The sequence below is a fragment of the Panicum virgatum genome, chromosome 2K, assembly GCF_016808335.1.
Source record: "Panicum virgatum strain AP13 chromosome 2K, P.virgatum_v5, whole genome shotgun sequence".
Taxonomy (NCBI): Eukaryota; Viridiplantae; Streptophyta; class Magnoliopsida; order Poales; family Poaceae; genus Panicum; species Panicum virgatum.
In genome coordinates, this window is record NC_053137.1 from 63174013 (window position 1) to 63201222 (window position 27210).

Here is a 27210-nt window from a genome sequence, read left to right on the forward strand (position 1 = left end):
AAATGGGCTCGGCCCAACATATGCCTTCTTCTCTCTCTCCCCGCTCCAGTCATCTCTCCCATCCCTCCCCTAGTACCCTCCCGCCCTCTTCCTCCCAACCGCCCGCCCTCCCGCTCCTCATTCCCCGATCGACTCCAACCAACCGTCGGCGTAGCCCATGGGGATCACGGAGGAGCAGCGGCGCCGCGCCGAGGCGAATCGCCTCGCGGCCCTCGAGAAGCGCAAGCGCTTGGCCGAAGCCGCAGCGGCGGCGTCGGCTGCCACCGCCTCTACCTCCTACACCACCGCCTTCCCCGCCTCCGGCACGCCCACATACCCAGCCTACGACGCTGCCGCCGAGTGGAGGCTCGCCAAGTGCCCAAGAATCGCCCAGCCCGCGCCCCAGCATCGATCTGCACTGCTGCCCCCGCGTCCTTCTCCACCGCCGCCGCCGCCGACTCCGCCTCAGCCGCCGGTAGGGTTCAAGGTGGTTCTTGAGGTGTGCAGCCCCGACGAGTTCTTGGTTGCGGTGGGGCCGGCGGAAGGCAAGGCCTACCCTGGGGAGGCCAACTGCCTCGGCGCCGTCCAGGACTGCCTCTCTGCGGCTTGGGTACGATTCGTAGCGGTTCTTGCCTGACATAGGCATTAAATGTCTTGTTCTGGTTTCTTCTTGATCAGGATGTACAATTGATGAGCTACTCCCGAAATCTTTTTTTTTCTCGGATACGATTATGCACTTGTTTGCGAGATTCTAGTGATTTTCGTGTTTCTTGCCACCAGTTTGGCAAATTCGTGGACATCTACGAGAGTTTCTTGATAAATAGTTGCTCTCTGATCCCATTTTTCTGGATCGTTCTTGGAATTTTTAAATGGGTGTAACGTTAAAGAAAGGAAAAGGGAGGGGGCATGTTCAGATGCTATATTTCTGATATTTTTATCTTTCTTTTCGTGATTTTCGTGAAATAAAGATTTTAGTATAAATCCGAACTGATTTTTCCTTTAATGTTGACTTTTTTAGGTTGTACAATACTCTGCAACACAGTCGCAAAGTCAAAGTGGTCACCTTCGACCTGTATATAAGCTCGTGGACTATGATGTGGTGTCGAAATGCCTGAAGAAATTGCCTGGAGCTGTTGTGGAAGATATACCTTATAACACAAGGAGATTTATTCAGAATATCCCGATGTTTGCTGGCCAAAAATGGGCTTCTGATAAAGAAGTAGACGAGCTTCTCAAGAAGCTGCCACAGCAAGTAAAAGATGCTCTTTTACCCTTCCAACTTGAAGGCGTGAGATTTGGGCTTCGAAGGCGGGGACGCTGCCTAATCGCAGATGAGATGGGGCTCGGCAAGACTCTCCAGGTGAGCATATTGCATGAGTGCTAGGATACTGCAATTCTTGCTGTTTCATGTATGAAAACTTTTTTATTTTAGATCTTCATTATGAAAACTTGGGGATATACTTGTGTATGCATAGAATATTGTTGTGTTTTCACAGGCAACAAAATCCTACTGCCTGGCAAGTTAGTATAGAGCACACTTTTTTTTTTCTCGAACGTGTAGGAGAACTGCGTATCAATATATTAAGAAGATCAGTATAGAGAACACTTATATGAAAAGTTTGCAGCATTACTAATTGAGCAATCATATTTATTTTTTATCTCGAATATTAAGACTTGCTTTTTAAAATATGAATACGCATGCCAATATAAATAAGCTTGCCATTTGCTTATAATGACTTGTGAGCGAGGGAGAGAGAGCGAGAGTAAATTCTCATGCATTTTAATGCAGGCAATTGCAATAGCATGCTGCTTCAAGGATGAGGGTTCTATATTAATAGTGTGTCCAGCCGTATTGCGTTATACTTGGGCAGAGGAATTGGAGCGTTGGGATCCTTCATTTATGCCAAAAGATATTCATCTTGGTACGGAATATCTTTGCTTTTGTTGATGTGAAAACTGGTATTTGTCGCACTTGTTTGTAAATTGTACAATTCATAATTTCCTCATAATTGTGAAGTACCAATCTTGTCTGCTCACGCATTCTGTATTGTTACCCTCCAGGTTCTTCGCGTGTATGTGATTCAAGCGGAGTATATGCTTTTTGTTTGCATTTTTCTTGTTATAAATTCATTAGCACATACCTTGTCATCTAATAAAGCCTGGAATCCTGCACTATATTGTATCAATCTTACCTTTTGTGTTCATCATGTAAAACAAAATGCTGAAATTTGGATTTCAGCGGTTGGTTGAAATGTTATATCCCTGTGAAGCAGCAAGATGGGACTAATCATCTGTCTGATACCTAGTTACAGCTTGATCTATCTAGGTCAATTTTTTCTTCAATTTGAATTGTTGCCCCACATGTTCACGTTTTACTTAAACTAAATCCAATGGGGCCTAAGTCGGCCCAAGAGGGATGAGAGAACTCCCACCTTCAACTTAAACCATTCAGATTGGATCCAAATTCCAAAGGATGGTTTGTGCACGTGTTCAGTTGTTCACCAATATACTATTGTGCGCCTAATGTTTCCTGATTTGTATAAGAGCACGTTTTTGAATGCTTAAATTATATCTGCTTTTATTTTTTTTTATTTTCAGTATTTGGTCGTCAAGACAGTCTTGAATATCTAAGTGCTACTCCAAGGGCAGTGATTATTTCATACCAGATGCTAAGTCGCCTTAGGGAAAGTATGGCGAATAGAACGTGGGCACTGATGATAGTTGATGAGTCACACAATATACGCTGCACGAAGAATAAAGAAGAAAAATATGAGGTATTGATATTGTTTCAGTAAAAGCATACAACTCTTGAATGCCCCAGTCTATGCGCAAGGTTTATTTCATTATTATTTGACACATCCTATTATTATTTCTATCTGAGATCGTAACTTTCTAGGCTTAATTTCCTTTCAGCAAAATGGGCTTTGAGCTGATTTAGTGTATTTCCACTTTTCTTCATCATTCAACTTGATTATCCACATGCTTATTTGCTTCTATCAAACAAGGAACTAGTACAACATCTGATTCATTGAGCTTTTCATATTACTAGTTTGATACATGAACATTCCACTCCCTCTTGTACTGACTCGCTTGTCTTGTGATAGACAAGAGCTGTGCTTCATCTAGCTTCAAAAATTGATCGCATCGTATTGCTCTCGGGGACACCCTCTCTGTCAAGGTTGTAAAGATCCACCAAACTCCTCTTAGAATACCTTGTCCTATTGAAATTGTACATTTTATATTTCTACCAGGATACATGAAATAGTTGCAACATGAGATATGTTTTGTTTAGATCATTTGATTACTCCAGCATTTCAGCAATTGCAAATTATGTTGGTGCTTTTTTGGTCCCATTCTTTTGAATATATGTCGATGACACTGATTGCTGTGAGCAGTGACCTTGTGTACATACATGTCAATATGGCATAATTTAAATTGACCTTGCCTAATGTGTTACATGTTTAGTGCGTGTACTGATTAAGTGATTATGCTATGGAATGAGATGTGATATCTTCAGTTTACTATGTCAAAGCTTAATGCCTGTGTTTTTCATGCTGATGATGTTGTGAAGTCTTTCGTCAAGTGCATTTTTCTGCTCTGTTGCATGGTTTATCTCAATGATTTCTTAATCGAAGCAGTCGGTTGTGATACACTGAGATCCAGAAAATTTGCTACTCTGTTTCAGTATATGTTGCTTTACTTGAATATATTTTTAAAAATAGTTAATTGTGACTTACTAATTATTTTCTGCTAGGTGATAATAGACCTTTTGATATCTACCACCAGATAAACATGTTATGGTAAGTAAAAGAAAATGGGATCTTACTGTATTGGTCATATGAAGCTCTTTCCATTTTCCTGTCGCAGTATTGTTGCTGATTACCCTACGCCACTGCATTCAGGCCCCGTATGCTTGGCAATAATAAATTTGATTATGCGAAGAAATATTGCTTAACGCAAGTTGCTCGAAGTTATCAGGGAAAATTGTTTAAGGTATGCAATTGCCAGTTTGTCAATATGGATCACTGTTACTAGTTCTATTCATGGCTCCTCTGGATTACAGAGGAGTTGATTGCTATGTGGGCTAAAATCTGTGCTCATCATGTGGAACTTAAATATAGCAAATCGTGAAATAGTGTGTGAAAAAATGCTTTCTACAGCTAGTTTCCCCCCTGTTAAGGAACACCTGGAGCTCTACTAATGAATTATGAATTGTAGGGTTTTACAACATTAAATCCCAATAGACCCAATAGAGCAGGTGTTATAGATTATATACTATGAAAGAGAAATAGAGAATGTCAACTTTGCAACTAGTATCTTTATGGAATATTTTTATATTATTTAAAATATTATTTAAATATTTAATTTGTTTTATATGCAGGATTACTCTAAGGGTACGCGGTTGACAGAGTTAAATGTTGTGCTCAGTCAGACAGTCATGGTTTGTTCTTGCTCTTTTAGCTACTTGAACTTGAATGCATAGCTTTGCTCCATTGTGTCAGTTTTATCCATACCGTTTGGTGCTATATGATGCCAACTCGTAGATTTACACAGGTAATTGCTTGATGATGTCCCATGGATTTCTTTTAGGAGCAAATTCTTTCTATGCATTCAAAACTTGTACTTATCCCTTCATGCCTTTGGAAAATAGGTTCACTTGTATGCCATTAGTTGTAATTTAGGTCCCTTACATGCCACTACCACTACCTTAATAAGATGTTAGATAGCTGTCTAATTTGTTGTAGAAATGACAAGTTTACCCCTTTTGTTGGTGTATATGTGAGCCCATGTATGGAGGCCCATCTAGAGGCCCATGTATAGGATCTATATATCCCACCCTTCTAGAGTTTGGAAGAATACAAGCCATTATTCTCTCCTATATGGTATCAGACTAGATTATCTCCCTCTCCCTCTTCCAGCCGCCGCCGCCCCATGGCTGGCCGCTGGCCGCCGGCGCCGGCGCTGCTCCCTCTCTTCTCCTCCTCCCTTCCTCCCTTCTCCTCTGCTCCGGTCGCGCCGTCCTCCTGGCCACTGCCCTGGCCCGCCACGTCCCCTACCGCCGCCGCCCCTCCGGGCGCGCGCGCGGGGACCCTGGCCGCCGCTGCGGGGGACCGGATCTGGTCGCGCGCGCCCCGTCCCGCCGCCCAGTTGGTGCTGCTGGAGCCTGAGGCTCCCGCCGCCGCGAGCGCCGCCGTGGGCTCCTCTGCTCCCGGCGCGGCGCCGCCCCTGCTCCGGGCCGCTGCCTCCGGCCCTTGCGCGGCCGGGCCCTCTGCTCCCGGCGTGCCGCCGCCCCTGCTCCAGGCCGCCGCCGCCGCCCCTTGCGCGACCGGCCCCTCAGCTCCCGGCGCGCCGCCGCCCCTGCCCCAGCCCGCTGCCCCTGCGTGGCACCACCCCACGCTCGCCGCTGCTACGGGCGGGCTGGCCCTGGGTGCCGCCGCCGCAGGCGCGCTGGGGCTGCCCCTGGCCCTCGCCGCCACCGTCCAGGGCGGGCAGGGCGCGGGCGTGGGCGCCAGCGCCGCCGCTGCCGCAGCCCAGCCCGGGCCCCTGGAGCCGCCGGCCCATGGCGCCCCTGGCCTCCAGCCCGACGCCCCTGCGCGGCACCACCCCGCACTCGCCGCTGCTGCGGGGGGGCCGACCCTTGGTGCCACCGCCGCGGGCGCGCTGGGGCTGCCCCTGGCTCCTCTCGCCGCCGCCGCCGCCCTGGCGCCTCTCGCGACCCCCGGCGCCGCCCCTGCTACCGCGCATGAGCGCGCGCAGGAGATGCTGCGGGACCTCGAGGCCAAGCTCGTCCAGGCCGCGCGGGCGCAGGCCGCCGTCGCGCCGCCGCGCACGCCGCGCAGGTTGTCGTGCCCAGGGACCCCGCGCAGGCCGCTGCCTCCCTCGCCGCCGCGCGCGCCGCCCTGGGTGCCGCCCCCGGCGCGTGGCTGCCCCAGGGTGCCGCCGCCACCCCGGCCGCCGGATCCGCCTTTCCCGGGGCCCCTGGCGCCGCCCCTGCGGCCAGACTTCCCGTGCACGCGCCCGCGACGGCCGCGCTGGCCATGGCGCGCGTGTCTGTGCCGCCCGTGGTCGCGCCGTTCTGGACCCCGCCCGCTCAGCCCAGCCAGCAGCCGACCTGGCCTGGGGGGTGGGACCAGTCTACACTGGCGCAGTCCTTCAGCGCCATGGGGTTGATGCCGCCGGTCAGCACCGAGTGGATCGCCGACTCGGGTGCCTCTTTCCACACCACCCCAGATGCCGGTATCCTCTCTTCTGTCCGACCACCACACCTCTCTTGTCTTTCTTCCATCATGGTTGGTGACGGGTCTTGTCTTCCTGTCACCGCCGTGGGTTCTGCTTCTAGCTCTTTTCGTCTTCCCAATGTCCTTGTTGCTCCTCAGATGGTTCATAACATTCTTTTCATTCGTCAGTTTACAGCTAACAATTCTTGTTCCATCGAGTTTGATTCTTCTGGCCTCACTATAAAGGATTCGGCCTCCCAGCGTCCGCTACTCCGGTGCACCACTCTTGCCTTCTTCCTCGCCCTGGCCGTCTTGGTCTGCCGCTTTTGCCGCGACGCCGTCTTCCACCACCTGGCGCCGCCGTCTTGGTCACCCTGGCCGAGACGTCCTGGCTTAGCTCAGTCGAAGTACCGATGTTCCTGTTACCAGCGCTCCTGCTGAGGCCCTATGCCATGTGTGCTAGCTCGGTCGTCATGTTCGGCTCCCTTTTTCTTATTTTTCGCATGCGACGCATGCATTTGATCTTGTTCACTGTGACCTGTGGACCTCTCCTGTTCTTAGCCTTTCTGGCTATAAGTACTATCTGGTGGTGGTCGATGATTTCTCGCACTACTCTTGGATGTTTCCTTTGCGTGCCAAGTCTGAAACCTTCCCCACCCTCCACTTCTTTGTTAGTAGCTCAATTTTCACTCTCATTGAGCTGAGAGGATGACACTCAAGTTGGGGGAAGTTTTCTGGGTTTTTCTTCATTCACACTCACAATGCCATGCCTTCCAACGGGAGGGGTGGCCACGCTTTTATACAAGGGCTGCAGGGCAGCCAAAACACACACCAAGGACTAGTCTAAGATGCTGTCCTCTAGGTCCTAATTGTTGTCCTCTAGATGCTGTCCTCTAGATGGTAAAGCTAGTCTAAGATGCCAATGTGCTGCAGCTGCAGCAACCACCACGCAGCAAGGACCATGCAAGGTCTGAGATGCTGGTCAAAAGAAGAACTGAAACCTGTCCTAGGTGGAGACCCACAAAGACCGAGATGACATAGACTTATTCCTTCATTCTCCCCCTAAGTCTTGTCCGTCGTCTTGTGGGAGGGTTGAACCATTCCGGTCCTGGAGCAAAGCTCAAGGAACTTGATCCTCCCAAGGGGCTTGGTGAGCAGGTCCGCAAGCTGATCCTTGGTGTTGATGTAGCTCGCCTTGATGCTTCCTTCCTCCAAGCAGCCTCGGATGAAGTGATACCTCACCCGGATGTGCTTGCTCCGTTCGTGGAAAACGGAGTTCTTCGCCAAGGCCAGAGCGGACTTGCTGTCCACCCTGAGCTCCACTGATCCAGTGTCTCTGCCGAGTAGATCACCAAGCAGTCGAGCGAGCCAGAGCGCCTGAGTCGACGCGGTGGAGGCCGCTATGTACTCGGCCTCGCAGCTGGACAAGGCCACCACCTGCTGCTTGACCGACTGCCAGCTAACGAGGCACTTGCCGAGGAAGAAGAGGATCCCGCTCGTGCTCTTGCTGGTGTCGATGTCGCCGGCGTGGTCGCTGTCACTATACCCGACGAAGTGTGCCGCTCCAGGGCACCTCGGGTAGTGGAGACCGTGGTCGAGAGTCCCCGCAACATAGCGGATGATCCTCTTCACGGCCTGCTGGTGCTCCGTCATCGGTCGCTGCATGAACCGACTGACGTAGCCGACGGAGAACGCCAAGTCCGGCCGTGTGTGGGCGAGGTAGCGGAGGCTCCCCACAAGACGCCGGTACTGAGTAGCGTCTACCTCCTCCGCCGTGCTGTCACGGCTCAGCTTCAGCCTCTCCTCCATCGGAGTGAGAGCTGGGTTGCAGTCGGTGAGCCCAGCGAGCTCGACGACGCGCTTGGCGTAGGCGGTCTGTCGAAGTGTGATCCCGGAGTCGTCCTGGTGCACCTCGATCCCCAAGTAGAAGGAGAGAGGCCCCAGGTCGCTCATCTGGAAGGTGGCCTTCATCTCCTCCTTGAACGCCGCCACCTCCGCATCCTTGGTGCCGGTGATCACCAAGTCGTCGACGTAGACACCCACCAGCAGGGCATTGCCTCCTTTGCCCCGCCGGTAGATGGCCGCCTCGTGCGGGCTTTGCTCGAAGCCCATCCCCTTGAGCGTGGAGTCCAGCTTGGCGTTCCACGCCCTCGGGGCCTGCCGCAAGCCATAGAGGGCCTTGCGTAGACGTAGCACCTTACCCTCCTTGCCGGGGATCGCAAACCCCGGCGGCTGGTGCACGTAGACCTCCTCCTTCAAGTCGCCGTTGAGAAACGCCGACTTGACGTCCATGTGATGGACACGCCAGCCCTCCTGGGCAGCTAGCGCAAGGAGGAGTCGCACGGACTCCATCCGTGCCACGGGAGCGAAGGCATCGTCGAAGTCGACTCCCTCCTGCTGCACGAAACCTCGTGCCACCAGACGAGCCTTGTGCTTGACGACGGTGCCGGCCTCATCCCTCCTCAGCTTGAACACCCATTTAAGGGTGATCGCGTGGTGACCGCGAGGGAGGTCAGCAAGCTCCCAAGTGCGGTTCTTCTCAACCGCATCCATCTCCGACTGCATCGCGGCACGCCATGCCGCGTGTCCCTCGGCCTCTGCAATAGACCGAGGCTCGCCGTCGTCGCACGCGAGGTGCAACTGCGCCTCCAGGTCGTGAGGCACCAGTCCCGGCACCGGCTGATAGCCGAGAAGGTCCTCCATCGTATGGTACCGCAGCGGCTCACCGTCGTGGTACGCGTCGATGCGCTCCTCGTTGTGAGAGAGCGGAGTAGCGAACTCCACCGGGCTGTGAGCAGGTGCTGGAGTAGGCGTGCCCGGAGGAGTGGCTGTCGGTGCTGGAGTGCGCGGCGTCGCCGGCTGTGGTGGTACAGCTGAGGAACTCGGCGCAACCGAAGTCGTAGCTGAAGGGCGTGGTGCCGCCGGTGTGGCGGGCGCTGGAGTCGGTGGAGGCTCGGGGACCGGGGTAGGCACGCTCGGCGAAGAAGAGCTGCCTACTCCCCCAGCTCCCTCGAAGTGGACGTACTCGACGGTGAAGTCGTCGTACGTCGGAGTCGAGCCGTCGTCCACCGCCTTGTCCCACGCCCATCCTCGCCCTTCGTCGAACACAACGTCGCGCGCCGTGCGCACACGCTGTGTCTCCGGGTCGAGAATGCGGTAGGCCTTCGAACCCGCCGCGTAGCCGATGAACACTCCCGGAGTGCTCCTGTCGTCGAGCTTGCCGATGTGGCCAAGCTCCTTGGCGAACGCGAGGCAGCCGAAGACCCGCAGGTGGGAGACCGCCGGCTTGCGCCCATGCCAAGCCTCATACGGCGTCATGCCGTCGAGTGCCTTGGTGGGCGAGCGGTTGAGGATGTAGACGGCCGTCACCACCGCCTCTCCCCAGAAGACAGTCGGCATCCCCCTCTGCTTGAGGAGGGCCCGGGCCATCCCCACAACCGTCTGGTTGCGCCGCTCGACGACGCCGTTCTGCTGCGGGCTGTACGGCGCGGAGTAGTGGCGCTGGATGCCCTCATCCGCGCAGTACGCCGCGAACTCGGCCGCCGTTGTCGGTGCGCAGCACGCGCAACTTGCTGCCGCTCTCCGCCTCCGCAGCAGCCTGAGCACGCCTGATGGCGTCCGCAGCCTCTCCCTTGCTGCCGAGGATCATCACCCACATGAAGCGGGAGAGGTCGTCGACGAGCAGCAGGAAGTAGCGTCGTCCTCCCGGTGTGACCGGTATCACCGGGCCACACAAGTCCCCGTGTACGAGCTCGAGCCGCTCCTTGGCTCGGAAGCTCGCCTGCTGGGGGAAGGAGTGCCGCCTCTGCTTCGTCAGCACGCAGACGTCGCAGAGCTGCTCCACGTGGTCGAGGCACGGGAGGCCTCGCACCATCTCCTTGGCGCCGAGCCGCTTCAGGGCCTCAAAGTGGAGGTGCCCAAAGCGCTCGTGCCACTGCCATGCCTCGTCGTCCCTGCGAGCTGCAAGACAAAGAGGCTGGGCCACCCCGACATGGAGGATGTAGAGGCGGTTCTTCCCTCGAACCACCCTGGCAAGAAGCTGGCGACGGTGGTCCCAGATGCGGAGGACCCCGCTGTCGATCACCACGCGGGAGCCGCTCTCATCGAGCTGCCCAAGGCTGATGATGGAGTTCCGCAGCGCCGGGATGTAGTAGACTCCGGTGAGCATCCGGTGCTCTCCGGACTTGGCGGTGAAGATCACGGAGCCCACGCCCTTGATCTCCACGGCGGAGGAGTCCCCGAACCTGACGGAGCCACCTACGTCGACGTCCAGGTCGGAGAAGAACTCCCGCCGCCCGGTCATGTGGTGCGTGGCGCCGGAGTCGAGGTGCCAGCCATCGACCCTGTCGTCGTCGGAGCCGTTGCCGAGGAGAACTCGGGCACGCGGCTCGTCGAGGTGGAGTAGAGCGGTGACAGGCGGTGCCGCCGGCTGCGGCTCCATGTCCCCGTGGAGTAGGAACAGAGCCGGCTCGTCATCCGGCTGGGCCTCCGCGACGTGGGCTTGGCCCCCACGCCTCCGCTGCGGGCAGTCCCTGGCCCAGTGGCCGGGCCTGCCACAGTTGTGGCAGGCGTCGTCTCGTGCCGCCTTGGGCTTGTTAGCGGCGCCGCCCTGAGCATCTCCGCGGGCGCCACCCTCGGCGTGCCCTCGTGCCCCGGCTTGGGCACCTCCGCGCCCCTTTCGCGGCTTGCCGCGCTTGCGGCCACCAGTCGAGGAAGAGGGCTCCCCCCCCTCCTGTCACCGCGCCGAGCCTCCCACTGCTCCTGAGTGAGGTGGAGCTTCCCACCGATGGAGATGCCTCCCGAGGGAGGCTGTGGCTCGTCGTTATCGACGACCTTGAGGCGACCTATCGCCTCCTCAATCGTCATGGTGGAGAGGTCTAGCAGAGACTCGATCGAGCGAGCGGTCTGCCTGTACCTCTCGGGGACGCAGCGGAAGAGCTTCTCGACGGCTCTCTCCTCGTCGTAGGTGTCGTCGCCAAACTGCACCACCTTCTGCAGTAGAGTGTTGAGACGGAGGGCGAAGTCATCAACATCCTCACCTGGCTTGAAGGCCAGGTTCTCCCACTCCTTGCGAAGTGCCTGGAGAGTGGTCTTGCGGGCGCGGTCGCTGCCGATACGTGCCGCAGCGATGGAGTCCCAGGCCTCCTTGGCAGTTCGCTTCTTGGAAAGCGTGAACTGCATCTCGGGCGGGGCTGCTGCGATGAGAGCATCCAGCGCCCGTCGATCCTCATCGTAGTCGACGTCGCCGTACCGGACTGTCTCCCACATATGCCGCACCTGGAGCTTCACCTCCATGACCGCGGCCCACTCGACGTAGTTGGTCTTGGTGAGGGTGGGCCACCCACCGCCGGGACCGACGTCCCTGACCACCGACTGGAGGCCGTGGTAGCCGGGGGCGCCGCCGCGCGCACCCCAGCCAGGAGCGCCGCCACCGCCCTGCGCGCCGCCGCCAGGGGCGCCGCCTCCGCCCTGCGCGCGGCCTCCGCCGCCGGGTGCGCGGCCCCCTGTTCCGTCGCCGGGCGCACCGCCAGGCGCGCCGCCGTCCAGGCAGCCGCCGGGCGCACCACCAGGCGCGCCGCCGTCCAGGCCGCCGCCGGGCGCGCGGGCCCCTTGACCGCCGCCGGGCGCGCGGGCCCCTGGACCGCCGCCGGGCGCGCCGCCGCCGCCGGGGTGGGCTGCTGCCCACCGCGCGGTCCGCTCCCGCGCTCTCTCCCTCTCCAACTCCTCAAGGTCCTCGTCGGCGGTGGCGTCGCCGGCGATGGAGCCGCTGAGGCTGCCGCGCAAGGTCTCAACCTCGGCCTCCGCCGCACGCGCTGCATCCTCCGCCTCCTCTGCTTCTACCTCCGCCCTGGCCGCTGCCAGCTCCGCTGCAGCCAGCCTGGCCGCCCTCGCCGCTGCTGCAGCGGCTTGAGCCGTCGCTCGCCTGCGCTCCTCTGCCGCGGCGAGCTCGGCGTCTCGCTGACGCCGTGCGCTCGAGGCGACCGAGCGCTGAGACGGTGCGTCGGACATGGCGCGCCTCCAAGGGGCTGTTGCGTGGAGAGGGGGAAGGGAACGGGGAAGAAGAGGCAGCCGGAGCTGCTGCTGCTGTTGCAGCGGCTGCTGCTGCTGTTGTAGTGGCTGGTGCAGCTGCTGGTGGTGGTGGCTGGGCTGCTACCGCGGCTTGGGAAGGGGAGGAGCAAGAGATATCCAACCTACAGGAAAGTACGGCTCTGATACCAGATGTTAGTAGCTCAATTTTCACTCTCATTGAGCTGAGAGGATGACACTCAAGTTGGGGGAAGTTTTCTGGGTTTTTCTTCATTCACACTCACAATGCCATGCCTTCCAACGGGAGGGGTGGCCACGCTTTTATACAAGGGCTACAGGGCATCCAAAACACACACCAAGGACTAGTCTAAGATGCTGTCCTCTAGGTCCTAATTGTTGTCCTCTAGATGCTGTCCTCTAGATGCTAAAGCTAGTCTAAGATGCCAATGTGCTGCAGCTGCAGCAACCACCACGCAGCAAGGACCATGCAAGGTCTGAGATGCTGGTCAAAAGAAGAACTGAAACCTGTCCTAGGTGGAGACCCACAAAGACCGAGATGACATAGACTTATTCCTTCATTCTTTGCCTGGGTGTCCACTCAGCGCAGCCTCACTGTTAAGGCCGTCCAGTGTGACAACGGGCGGGAGTTCGACAACTTCACCTCCCGTTCTTTCTTCCTCTCTCGGGGTGTTCAGCTGCGTATGTCTTGTCCGTATACCTCTCCTCAGAACGGCAAGGCTGAGCGGATGATTCGCACGACGAACGACGTCGTGCGCACCCTTCTGATCCAGGCCTCTCTGACCCCGCGCTTCTGGGCTGAGAGCCTCCACACCGCCACCTACTTGCTCAACCGTCTTCCGTCCACTACTTCTCTTGCTCCCACTCCACACCACGCTCTTTTCGGTACCCCTCCCGCTACGACCACCTTCGGGTCTTCGGGGGTCTTCGGGTGTGCATGTTACCCTAACACCTCCGCCACTGCTCCTCACAAGCTGGCGCCCCGCTCGACTCGGTGTGTGTTCCTTAGTTACTCCCCTGACCACAAGGGGTACCGATGCTTTGACCTCACCTCTCGTCGCGTCCTGATCTCCCGTCACGTCGTCTTTGACGAGTCGAATTTCCCCTACTCCACCTCCTCCACACCTTCTCCTGACCCCGAGCTGGAGTCCCTGTTTCCGACTGACCCGGTGGTTCAGCCACACCGGCACCGCTTCCGGTGATCCCTGCTGCGCCACGCGCGGCCCCGGTACCCGCGGTCGCGCCACGCGCGGCCCCCGAACCTCCGGTCGTGCTGCACGCGGACCCGGTGTCTCCTACTGCGCCACGCGCGGCCCCGGTGCCTCCTGCGCGGTACGCTCAGCCGGTGCAGGTGTACCGGCGTCGTTCGGCGCCGACTCTGGCTTCGGCGGCCCCTCCGACGCCTACATCGGAGTCGTTGCCGCCGCTGTCTACACCGAGGCCGTCGCCACTGCCGCCTCCGCCGACTCGCTCTCGAGTCGAGCCGGAGGTGTACCACCCACCAGTCATCCATCGGGATCCTCGGCATATCCATCCCATGGTGACTCGGCGGATGACGTCTCAGGCCGCGACCCTCTCCGCCACCGAGGGCGAGCCGCGGGTCTCTCCGGTACCCTACTCTGTCTGCGACGCCCTGGCGGATCCTCACTGGCGTTGCGCGATGGAAGAGGAGTACGCGGCTCTCCTTGCCAACCAGACGTGGGACTTAGTGCTGCGTCCGTCTGGTTGCAATGTGGTAACAGGAAAGTGGATCTGGACGCATAAGCGTCGGGTTTATGCGTCGGGCTGACGGCACACTGGAGCGCTACAAGGCTCGCTGGGTTCTCCAGGGTTTCACTCAGCGGTCTGGTGTGGACTATGATGAGACCTTCAGTCCAGTGGTGAAGCCCACAACGGTGCGCACGGTCCTCTCGCTTGCGCTTTCTCGCTCCTGGCCTGTGCACCAGCTGGATGTGAAGAATGCCTTTCTTCATGGCACTCTGTCAGAGACAGTGTACTGCTCTCAGCTAGCGGGATTTGTGGACTCGAGTCATCCGGATATGGTCTGCCGGCTCAACAAGTCCCTCTATGGTCTGAAGCAGGCTCCTCGGATTTGGTACTCTCGATTCGCCATGTTCTTGCTGACTTTGGGATTCACCGAGGCCAAGGCTGACACTTCTCTGTTCATCTACCGCCATGGAGATGAGACTGCCTACCTGCTGCTCTATGTTGATGATATTGTGCTCACAGCCTTCAGTCAGCAGTTGCTTGAGCGCGTCATCTCCTATCTGCAGCAGGAGTTTGCTATGAAGAATTTTGGTCAGCTCCACCACTTCTTGGGCGTTACTGTTGAGACTTGTCCATCTGGCCTGTTCCTTCACCAGCGGCAGTATGCACTCGACATTCTGGAGCGGGTTCGGATGACTGATTGCAAGCCATGCTCCACTCCTGGCGATACTCAGGCGAAGCTGTATGCTGATCTAGGTGATCCCGTGGCTGATCCTACTGCCTACCGGAGTCTTTCTGGTGCCTTGCAGTACCTGATCTTCACCCGGCTGGATCTCACCTATGCCGTTCAGCAGGTCTGTCTTCACATGCATGATCCCCAGGAGTCTCACCTTGCTGCACTGAAGCGTCTCCTCCGCTACGTCCGTGGCACTGTTGGCTTCGGTTTTGTTCTTCACCGCTCTCCCACTTCTGAGCTGGTGGTCTACACCGACGCTGACTGGGCTGACTGTCCGGACACTCGCCGCACCACTTCCGGCTACGCCGTCTTCCTAGGCGGCAACCTTGTCTCCTGGTCGTCCAAGCGGCAGCCGGTTGTCTCCCGCTCCAGTGCTGAGGTGGAGTACCGGGCTGTCGCTAACGGCGTGGCGGAGGCGTCCTGGCTCCGACAGCTCTTGGCGGAGCTCCACAGCCCGCTCGCCAAGAGCACGCTCGTCTACTACGACAACGTCAGCGCCGTGTACCTCTCCACCAACCCCGTCCAGCATCAGCGGACGAAGCATGTGGAGATCGACCTACACTTCGTGCGCGACAGAGTCGCCATCGACGATGTTCGGGTACTCCATGTCCCGACTACCTCCCAGTTTGCTGACATCTTCACCAAGGGACTGCCCTCCTCGACCTTCTCGGAGTTTCGCTCCAGCCGCAACGTAGCCGGTGGCTAGTTGTGGCTGCGGGGGGTATTTGCCCTTTGTACTCTCTTCTTGTCCAGTCTTGAACACCGCTGCGCCGGTAGTTCAGACTGCGGGGGGTGGCTTTCTTGTTTGTCCAGTCTTGAACACCGCTGCGTCGGTAGTTCAGACTGCGGGGGGTGTTGGTGTATATGTGAGCCCATGTATAGAGGCCCATCTAGAGGCTCATGTATAGGATCTATATATCCCACCCTTCTAGGGTTTAGAGGAATACAAGTCATTATTCTCTCCTACACCTTTAAATGGGATGGGCAATTTCTGACACTTTCCTTCTCTGTCATTGCGTTCAAGGACGCTTTATTATCTCTCTGCCACTGCACTCGAGGAGTATTAGCCTGCTAGGTCTCCTCAGGCCATCAGCAGCCTTTTGATAGGCGCGGCATGGTGCTGGCAGGCAAATGGAGGCGGCAGACAGATGGGTGGGCACGACTAGGTGATAGCACAAAGGATGGAGGGCTGGGCGCGGCCTTGAGGAGTCCATCAACTGGAGCGAGTGGGCATGGCCTGATGAGTCCGCTAAGAAGGATGGGGACGGCTGTGGCAACAGGCGATGGTGCAGGGACAGGATGTAGGCTAGTGGATTGATTCGTGGATCCAATGAGAAGGAAAGGTTGCAGGATTTGTGAATGGGGATTGATCTGGGGAGGCAGACCGGTTCTGAACGAAGGAGCCAGAGATAGCATAGCGCCTGGGTAAAATGGGCAATATATAAAAACCTGACAATGTGCAGAGGTACAGTTGGGAGTTCTAAGACAAATATAACGGTAGTGGCATGTACGGTATCCACAATTAAAATTAATGCCAGAGAAGGGATAAGGCACATTATTTATTTCCGGTTCAATTCTTTAGTTTATTATTTATGAGTGTACCCTACTGCCCTCTGCAGAGAGGGGTATGTACTGTTCAGTAAATATTCTGACGAAAGGTTCTACTAGTATTCTATAGTCTGATTTATAAAGAGATGAAGCTATCATTTTCGGTATCAAAGACTGTTGGATTGTTTGTCACAAGCCATGCAACAGCATGATTTTTTGTGTTGAAATTTGATTGTTTATTGACATCAGCTCCCCTAACAGCTAAACTTAACTGCTTTAGTGCTTCAATGTTGTAGATTAGGCGACTGAAAGAGCACTTGTTGAATGAACTGCCCCCCAAACGGCGACAAATTATTAGGTTGAAGCTAAAGGCACCAGATATCAGGACAGCCACATCTTCATCGATCAAAGACATGAACTCTATCAGCTGTAATGGAACTCTTGCAGTTGACTTGCCCAGCAAAAGCAATGATGAAAGCAAAATCAGTGATGATGAAAATACAAAAGATGAAGAAGGTAACTTCATGGTGCTAAGTGCTAACAAGAGTTTTCAGTTACATATGTCAATGCCTCGATCATGATAATATGATCGCCTTGTAATTTTCTCTCTTCAGTATTCACGATTAGTGTGATTGTTCTGGTAGCTCTGCATAAACTAGGTTATCTTTATTTTTGTGGTCAGATAATGGTTGCAAGAAATCACCAAGGCATCTCACCCCACAAGAGATTGGTATTGCAAAATTATCTGGGTTCAGTGAATGGTTCTCAAATCATTTCATCATGAATGGATTGGGTGCTAATCACAACCTGGATCCCCAGTCTAGTTGCCAGAAAACAATAATATTTGCACATCATTTAAAGGTTCTAGATGGAATACAGGTAAATCATTTCATGTTTCTCTTATATGCTTTATCTGTCATCATGCTATTAGGAAATTCAACTTCACTCAAGGATATTAACGCTCAATATGAATGTTAGTTGATCCCATTCATATAATATATGATAGCATTGTGGACTGTGAACAAAGGCTTCAATCAAAATTGTGATGTTTGTTTACTTTTCAGAGTTTTTCAGCTTCAGTACTTCTCAACAACAATTGAGAATCGTTGCACTCATGCTTACATACTATTCAGATTAAAAAATCATATTGAACAGTATCATCCAGGATGTGGCAATTTCATAGTTTAGACTGTTTACATAGGTGTTTGTCTCTGAGAACGGGATCAAGTTTGTTCGCATTGATGGAAGCACACTTCAAAGGGAAAGGAAAGAAGCTGTTGATTCTTTCCGTCTGGATCCGGAGGTTTGCCCCTCCCCCGTCTTTTTTGTTACAATTTCGTCACTTTTCCTAGTCCATGTATCTAATAACTCCCAATTTGGTTTAATGTTTATCCATTATTAACTTGTTTTCTTTTCAAAAAAGGTGAAGGTTGTAATAATTGGAATTACTGCTGGCGGTGTTGGCTTAGACTTCTCATCTGCTCAGAATGTTGTTTTCGTGGAGCTCCCAAAATCAGCTTCGGAATTGCTTCAGGTCCTTAGCCATTTTTTTTTCCACTCTTTGCTGTTGCAATTTCTTTTTGACCACTACAGAATGCAGCCAAAGAGAAGTAAGAGTATTTAGTTATTTTCACAGTTAACCTGGTAGGGTTATAATTGAAATGTCAACCTGATCATGATTTTTATGTGTGCACACATGTGGATTAAGATGCTGAGAAAAATTTCACTCTGCTGCTATTAGGCCGAGGATAGAGCTCATAGACGTGGCCAAACTAATGCGGTCAACATATATATATTCTGCGCAAAGGTTAGTTCTTTGTTTCCCTTGCAATTTATCCTGTAACTTTTCATTGCAACTGCGAAAAGGATATTGTTGGTCTTGCAGAACACATCGGATGAATCACACTGGCTCCAATTAAATCAGAGTCTGTTCCGTGTCTCATCTTTGATGAATGGAAAAAAGGATGCTATAAGAGAGATCGAGGTAGGTTAAATATTAAATAGCTGTTTTGGAAAAAGTTCTGAAGTTTTATCATTTGTAAATTGTCTATGTTATACTATCGTTCTGGGAGATTTGGAGGGGCTATTGTGAGCATGTAGTCTGTAGCCAGTGTTTTTAGTTAATCTGATATATAACAAGCAACATTTAGTACCTTAAAAAAAACTGATAGAGTGCACTAATTGGAATATTGGTAACAGGAGCTGCTGCTACGGCTTTTTTTATTAGGGGTTAGGGAAAGGCACATCTGCTTACCCTTGGTCAAATAACATTGCAATAATGAAATTTAGATGCCAGTGCGTCTCTATGAAGTTTTTGAACTTGTTGAGGATAGTTTGATGTGAAGGGCGGGCCTGGTGCAGCAGTAGAGCCTACCGTCTGTAACCGGAAGGTCCTAGGTTCGAGCCCCAGCCTCTGCACATTTGTGTGGGTAAGGCTTGGGGCTTAAAGACAACCCTTCCCCAGACCCCGCACAGTGCGGGAAGCCTACGGCACTGGGTACGCCCTTTTTGAGGATAGTTTGATGTCCTGCTTAATGATGTACCTTTCCCAGCTGACAACTGGCTACCTAGACACTGTTCATATCAGTTGTTTGAGAGGGAACCAGAAGGTTGAAAGGACCATTCCTCTTTTATTTAGTCTTCGTTCTTTCTTTGGAAGGTTGATCAGGTGTGCCATCTTGAGGAAATCAGGAACACTGAGAAAATAGAATGCAAACTTCATCCTTTGGAGAATCATAATACAGGTAAAAAAATATTGGAAAAAGTGTATTTTTCATCCCTCGAGTATTACAAAAGTGTAACATTCATCCCTCATGTTTCATTTGGTGCAAATCAACTCTTTAACTAACTAAACCAGTTCATTATCATCACCTTAGTTTAACAATGGTTTAGTACCATCTAATGGATGTTTATGCCATGCAATCATCTGACTAATCCTAGCTTAGCAATGTAATAATGCCGAGTTGAAGATATAAAGCCTCCAAAAAAAAATAGTAAATCTTCAAAAGTGGACACCCCATAAAAAATTTATCAGGAAAATTAAAGGAACCGATTCACACCAAATTATTATAGCGATTGACTTAACAATAGATGTGGCTAAGCAATTATTAGTGAGATAATTACATGACCTTTCATATGACAGTAAACCATTATTAAACTAAGGTGGGGATGATAAATGTACCGATTTAGTTGGTTAAGGGGTTCATTTGTACCAAATGAAACGTATGGGATGAATATCACACTTTTGCAATACTTGAGGGATGAAAATTACACTTCTTCCAAAATAAATGTTGAGTTGTTTGAGGTTCATCAAAGTTAACCCATGTGCCAAATACCTTTCAGAAAGTGATGATATTTCTATTGAATGTTTTCCTGGCATTGAAGATTTGGAACTTGACTCAGATTTCACTATTAGGACAATTCCTCTTGAATTTGAGGTAAAAAGGAGATGCTCCATTCAACATTTGAGAACTGTTTACTACTTGCTACGTGTTGTTTCTGATTGATTGACAAATGATTCTGCATGTGCTTGTTTCCTTATTAGGATGAAAGCCTTGGGACATCCTTGAAAAATAATCCAACTCCAACAGTACTTGAAGATAGATCTTGCATTGATGTTTCTCTTTCGCCAGCTGCAGCCTTTTGCACTGCAATATCAAGTTGTAAATCAATTAAGGTAATAAACTCGCCTTGCCTTTTTAAAATTATATGACATTTATGTGACGATCTAAATCACTTCAAAAAATGGTAGGCTCGTAGGAGGCTTTCTGGAAATTCGGGGACCTTAAGTCAGACTGCACCTATTTCAGATTTTCCAATTCAAGTGGAGTCTCTGCGTTTTGAGGTTAAATCACTCTATGACCTACTAATTTCTATGCTGTTATTGTGACTTGTGCTATGCATTATGATTATTAATCTATTGACCGCACATGTTGTTAGGATATTCTAGTCGGACTGGCAAGGTAGTGCAGATCTGAATTGGTTTTTGGAAAAAAAAAATCTTTTTGGTGGCTCATGTTGGGGTTCAGCTAGCCTCAACTTGCTTGTGTTATGGCAAGTGGGCCGGCCACAGGCCTAGGCCCACAAGCACTGCGCGTGAACAGTACCGCGGGTACTGTAGCGCCGCCATAGATTAGGGTTCAGGGTGAGTCTAGAGATTAGATTACTTAAGGGTCAAGTTTGTTAGGCGCCTTGTCTATAAAATGCTGCTATGAGTCCTAGGGTTAGGCAAGCAGAAAATAGATCAAAGAAGCAGCTCAGAGCCTCCAGAGGGAGGGCGAGTTAGCCGATCTATCCTGTTGTTCTAGTATCGATAATCAGTCCACATCAACTTGGTATTCAGAGCTTTTGATCCTGCGACATTTGCTTCCGCCGCCGCCGCCAAAATTCCCACCCAATCCCACCCAGATTGCATCTGTACGCCCCTCCTCAGATTGCATCTACTCATCGACAAGCCATGGAAACAACCACCGCAGTCCCCAAGATCCGCATTCCGACCTTCGATGGCAGTACCGATCCACTTCTCTGGTTGCACCGCTGCAACCAGTGCTTGGACGCGTGGGAGACACCGGAGTTCCTGAAGGTACGGATTGTTTCTTTCAAGATGACAGGCCCAGCACTACGGTGGTTCGACGAGATCGAGAGGAACATCGGCGTACCTACATGGCCGGAGTTCACTGGCGTGGTCCGCCGACGATTTGCTTCGGCTCCGACATATGCACCCCCGCCGGCTGAATTCAATGGGGGTGTCGCTGCCGGCGTCTTCATCTCCCACCATCGCCGAGATCCTCGCCAAGATCGACTCCTTCTGCGCATCTTCTCCAGCATACACTGCGGCCACAACGACAGGGGTGGCTGCCGCTACATCTCCTCCATCGACGGCCACGACATCAGCAACACCAGCTGCGCCGCCGGCTTCGCCTCCTGGACCGCCGCCGGTCGTGCCGTCTCCGCCTGCACAGGTGGCGCCCATGCCGTCGGCGCCAGCCCCATCTCCACTGAGGGCCCTGACGGTGATGCTTCTGCCGTTGCCCGCCCCGGCGACACCAGTTGCGCCGGCCGCCGCTGTCGATCCGCTCGTGGGACGGGATCAGCAGCCCCTGCCCGTCCTGGATCCGTCGCCACCAGCCCATCGCCGTCAGTCGAAGCTTTCCACGTCAACGCGCATCCTCATCAGCAGAGTTTCCGCCCGTCACGGATCTGGCTGCTCCACCTGTCGAGGTGTCGTCCGCGCTCCTCCTCGGGCCGTCTATCGCGGTTTCCGTCCTCCATCACGATGGATCCATCTCCGCCCGCCACCCCCCCATCTGCGGCTGTCCGCCTCATCCGCGGCCGCCTGCACGTCGTTGGCGACCCGCACGCTGTCCGCGTGTGCCTCCGCCCATACGTGGCCGCCCACGCGTTCGCGCGCGCCTTCGGGCGTCCACGGCCGTCCATCCACCTGCTGCCGCCCATCGGAGGTTTTCCAGCGCCACGAGCGGCCTCGGCTTTGGCGTCTCCATCGCCTGCCATGGCCCCGGCGACCCAGTCCCCGCCAGCGCCTGCGGCCGTGCCCACCGCGGCGAGCGCGGCCCTGTCTTCAGCTTCCGCAGGCGCGCCTCCTCGCTGTTGGCTTTGGCACCTCACCTGCTCCCTTCGTCGCCCGCGTCAGCATCCTTTCCAGGCATTCAGCACGCCTGGGCCACAGACGCTTCGTTGTCCCCACCAGGTGCCCCGTCTTCCGTCGGCCATCAACGGCCATGGCTGCCCCTACACCAGGCGCGGCACATCGAGACCCTACAGGCGAGCAAGCAGCTACAGGTGCTGGCCACGCTCGACGCCGCCAAGACGCAGTGGTACCACCACCACTTTATGCTCGGCTGCATCTACTACACCGACCTCGCCAGGCCCGAGCACGGCACGCAGCCGCCCAACGCCGCCGACACGGCGTCGTGTTCTGCAATGCGCTCGCCGGGCAATTCTTCTTCGGCTGGCTCGGCAACAGGCTTGGCCGCAACAGCGTCTACGGCGGGACGCTACTGCACATGGCCATCTGCTCCCTCGCGTCGAGCTCACATTCAGGAGCATGCCCACCGGCGTCATTCAACTGCTGCTCATCAGTAACATTGGCTCCAGCCTGAAGTCATCCCGTCTGCGCCAAGTTCGTCAACTCTAGCTCGAGGACGAGCTGTCTTCGAGGGGTGGAGAAGTGTTATGGCAAGTGGGCCGGCCACAGGCCTAGGCCCACAAGCACTGCGCGTGAACAGTACCGCGGGTACTGTAGCGCCGCCATAGATTAGGGTTTAGGGTGAGTCTAGAGATTAGATTACTTAAGGGTCAAGTTTGTTAGGCGCCTTGTCTATAAAAGGCTGCTATGAGTCCTAGGGTTAGGCAAGCAGAAAATAGATCAAAGAAGCAGCTCAGAGCCTCCAGAGGGAGGGCGAGTTAGCCGATCTATCCTGTTGTTCTAGTATCGATAGTCAGTCCACATCAGCTTGAGACTAAGAGGATTTGTAGTTGTTGTATTTGGGAGAAAAAAACAATGTTTGATTTGTTTTCCTTCTTGGATATTGATGTGGGAATGGGTATGAAGGAGAACAAAAATGGAGATGAAAGTTATTTAAGGGAGAAACCCTCTGTTGGTAACTATGCATGTGCGCGGATGCCATGTCAATGAAACTTGGACATGTAGATGTTCATTGAGTCAAATCACAATGGTTTAGGTTGAGAAGGGTGACTTTTGACCTTTCTTGATAGTGTAAAGCATGCTGTTTCATAGTTGGGGAATATGAGTCTAGAACCAGGGAAGAGTTGAGGGGTGTAAATTGACAGTTTCTTCTATAAATTCCTTTAAAGTGTCATCATCTTTTGCAGGTTAGCCGGCATACAGGCCGAATCCACTTGTACAGTTGTGTTCCAGGGCATGATTCAAGACCCAAACCACTTTTTGAAAATTTTCTACAAGAAGAATTGAATTCACCTTTATGTTCTTCCAGTGATGTTAAATCAAGGACTCTGCTCTTGAAAAAGATTCCTGCTTTTTGCAATGTTTTCAAGGCATTCATCAAAGAGTGGTTGGCACTAAGACCAATTGATCAGAGTAGACTGCTTGGAAAGCCATTACAACTTCCCTTAAGCCTTGAGTTGTGTTTTCTGAAAGAAAGCGTCAACCATAGCACAGAAGTATGTGCCTTTTTCTTCATTTGATTCTTCTCTTTACAGGATCAATCCAGCATTTCTTATGAATACCATATGTTCAAAAGCTGTTATGGTCTTTTTTTCTAAATAAATTCAACATATTTATGCTATATATCTTTGCACAATGATACAAGTCTATGGGGATAAACTCAAGGATATTACATCATTATGATTTTTCTAAAAAAAACCATAAAAACATCTTCAAGTGATTACAATCACAAAAAATCTGCTTTCAATCAAAACTAGCACTATCCTTTGGATACACCATCTATCTTTATTCTGCAGCATGGCATATTTGAGCATGGGTCATAATTGTTTATACCTACCTATGTTAGTTGATGGTGTTATTAAGATCAAGCTACCTATGTCAGAATTCATACAGGAAGAATTCTGATAGCATGCTACAGCCGCCCATACCTTAATTAACATTTAGTGCTGTTTAAGTATTGCATGATTTTACACATTCTAGTTGAGTTTACCTTTTTACCTCCTGAAATGTTGGTAGTTTTGGTGTGCACACTGAAACCTCATTATATCCAAAGCACGAACACAGGGAGTTGTTGTTCTAAATACAGATCTACTTTTACCTATACAAGGAGCAGCATCCCATGCATGCCGCCTTATAATTGCCCTGTTAGGCCCAATACTAACGGTTGGTTGGTCAACTGTGAACTAATACCTTGTACCTATTTTTAGAGCCTTGCGATGAAATGCACAGGTACTTAATTTGGTTTTGCTCAGCTTGATGAATGTCTCTCTTTCTCCTGTTCTGTTCTGCTTTCTTAGGGATTACTTAAAGGGGGAAGCAAGAGGCGTGCCACACCATTGAATGATGTCAGTAATCCTTTGCCAGAAAATGCAGAATGGAGGCAGGTGGTGTTGCGTAATGGCACCACTAAAGAGAGACAGTACACTCAAGGCTGGAGTATTGATGGTGAACCTCTGTGCAAACTTTGTCAAGGACTCTGCAAGTAACGACTCCTTAACTTGTCTTCATATGGAATTATTTTTATTATTATTATAATCAAATATTATTTGCTTAATAATTTTGTTTTACCTGGTCAGTGGAAAGCTTGCAAAGTCGCCAGAATATTTTGAAGATCTATTCTGTGGTCTGGCTTGTTTCCAGGAATACAGGTTAAGAACCAGTGGCAGGGCCCTGCGGCAGGTGAGTCTTATTGATTATCCTTGTATATGAACAAAATCTAAAGGTTTCATTGAACAGTCTAGGCTAATGTTCAGTTATATGAAATCAAGGAAAGTTCCAAGTTATATCATATACTTCTTGTCAAATAATCTGTAGGCACTATTTCAATTAGAGCGTGGTAAGTGTGCCCAGTGCAAGCTTGATTGTTGCAAGCTTGTCAAACACATTAAGCCCTTGCCCATGGAAAAGCGAGAAGAATACATCCAAAAGGCTGCTCCAAACATTGCAAGTAGAAAGAAACTGTAAGTTCTGCACATTGATACCATGCTTCTACAATGTTTCATTAACCCTTTTGCATGTATCCATGGGGTTAGCAGTGTACTATAGTTTGAACACACCAAATATTATCAGATGTGGATAGTTAATTAATTATCAATGTTAATATATGTTGGTTTGATGCTGATGCCCTGCTTTAATACACAGGCTGGATAAGCTTGTCCGCGAGCCAACTGATGGAAATGCTTGGCATGCAGATCACATAATACCTGTTTATAAAGGAGGAGGTATGGTTAAACATGCGCAAGTTACATGCGCAAGTTTTTGTGCGGTTGATGCTTGCACAGCATGATAATATTTTCTGATTTTTTTCAGGGGAATGTAAACTTGAGAACATGAGAACACTATGTGTGGCTTGTCATTATGAGGTCACCAGAGCTCAGCACAAGGAACTAAAGGAAATAAGAAAGAAGGCTAAAGAGCACCTGAAAAATGCCTTGAATCAACAAAACGATAAAGTTGGTATTCTATCTCAGTCATCTTTAAACTTTTTTTTTTTGCAAATCAAAAGGAGCACATGTCCTGTGAGCAACTTCTTCTCTTAAAAGTGAAACAGCTATGTTCAACTTACCATCTTTTGATGCCCCCCCCCCCCCACCCCAAACAATGTGTTTGTACTTCTCCTACATTAGCTCCATTTCCTATAGCATGAGAGAAGTTTTTTTTTTGTAGATAACACTTTTAATGCTCAGAGTAGCACGATTGAGAAAATTGTTTACTAGTTCAAAAATGAACAATAGCTATTTTGCTGATACTCTGAAGTGCTGACAGGATTTCTTGTCTTTGTTTATTCACTTTTTCACTGCAGGCAAGTGAGGCGACAGAAGAAATAGATGATAGCTTTTTGCTGGTTACCGTCCCTGGCAGTGCCTACTCCATAGGAGATGGGGTCACTGGCAATGCTCACGAAAGAGTTGCAGAATAGGGGTTGGTCTTTTACATGTTCCTAGGTCATTCTTTACAAAGGGTGCAGGTCAATTACTGCACGTCCTTTTTGTGAATGTTTGTCCAAGGTAACTTGGCATGTGTTGTACTTTTGTATGTATTTCACTCGACTACTATCTGTTTCCATCTTTAGTAAGGACTTCGTTGTCAAGTGAAGAATATTGCTCAAATTATGTAGCAGTTTCAACAGGGTAATGGATTCAACATTTACTTTTCTTCTTTTTGCCCGTGTGCAATCTGACTTCAGATGCTGTTATAAGTAAAGTTGGAACAAGCTGTTACTCTTTTCCAAATTATTAGTCGCTTTGGCCTAAACACATAAATTTTGCTGCCCATCTAGATATACTTAGAATATCTAGATGCATCTAAAAAACTATGCACTTAGAAAAGTTAAATTGATTAATAATTTAGGATGGAGTACATCAGTTTCTTGGAGGAAAAACGAGAATTTGAGATTGTGCGGCCAAGCGAATGCCCTCCTGAGCTGCTATCATCTCAGCATGGAAAGCGCCCATCGTGTGCGAGATGTTTCCTGCGCCTGCTTTCGCCACCTCTCCGTTTCTGATGGCTGCACCCCGTCTCCCTCCCCGGCCCCGTTTCAGTTTTGAATGCTCCATCAACATTGATTTTCATGACACCTGCTGGCGGCCGAACCCATTTCTGGACCATCTAGTGACTGAACGATGAATCCCAACTCGATCGAGCTCCTGCCCCTTTCACCTTCTCTCACACTATTTCTTTCCACCATTGGTACAACAGAACACATGCTTTCATCTGTTGCCTTCCAGTGCCTACAATTTACAAATCAAATCCGCAGATGATGGGTTTGCGCCAAATTGGCTCTAACCTGTTCCAGTCCCAATGTCCCACCTCCCTGCATAGCTTCTTTACTAACTTGAACTACAAAAACAGGTGAGCACCATCCTCGTCCAATCTGTTGCACATAACACACCTAGCATCTAGCTCCATTCCTCTCCTTTTCAGGTTCATTCGAACTGCTAGGCTATTATGCACCAAACGCCAAAGGAAATGTTTAATCTTTCCTGGACATTTCAGGGACCAAATCCCCTTTCAGGCCTAGTTTGGGAACTCAGGGTTAAACACCCAGGGAAAGCAACCGCTCGGGTGGATTTTGCTAATTGATTTTTCCCTGGGTTGCCTCTCCCGCTAGGGGATGTTTTCCCTGACATCATTTGGGAATTAGGGAAGGGGAAGGGGATATTCAAGAAAATATCTCGAAATTCAGGAAAAAATAAGAAAAAAATTAGAAAACAACAATAACATAATATCCCATAATGGGTCAATGCTAAGGATCATCACAAGACCATCACAAATTTATTGCTGTCTAACCCTACGCTCACAACCATACAAAA

General features: G+C 51.5%; 1 protein-coding gene across 1 annotated transcript; it reads left to right on the forward strand.

The window, feature by feature from the left end:
* Nucleotides 1-63: 63 nt before the first annotated feature.
* LOC120693770 (DNA annealing helicase and endonuclease ZRANB3-like) lies at nucleotides 64-26058 on the forward strand. The gene is made up of 25 exons (XM_039977027.1): nucleotides 64-589; nucleotides 998-1339; nucleotides 1769-1901; nucleotides 2578-2753; nucleotides 3084-3157; nucleotides 3744-3779; nucleotides 3882-3972; nucleotides 4361-4420; nucleotides 16530-16749; nucleotides 16916-17112; nucleotides 17435-17536; nucleotides 17657-17767; nucleotides 17975-18040; nucleotides 18119-18217; nucleotides 18893-18977; nucleotides 19576-19670; nucleotides 19778-19909; nucleotides 19985-20077; nucleotides 23086-23394; nucleotides 24196-24380; nucleotides 24475-24577; nucleotides 24713-24858; nucleotides 25040-25119; nucleotides 25208-25350; nucleotides 25701-26058. Exons 1-25 carry the CDS (start codon nucleotides 158-160, stop codon nucleotides 25815-25817), a joined length of 3627 nt encoding a protein of 1208 aa, XP_039832961.1. The 5' UTR covers nucleotides 64-157; the 3' UTR covers nucleotides 25818-26058.
* Nucleotides 26059-27210: the final 1152 nt, after the last annotated feature.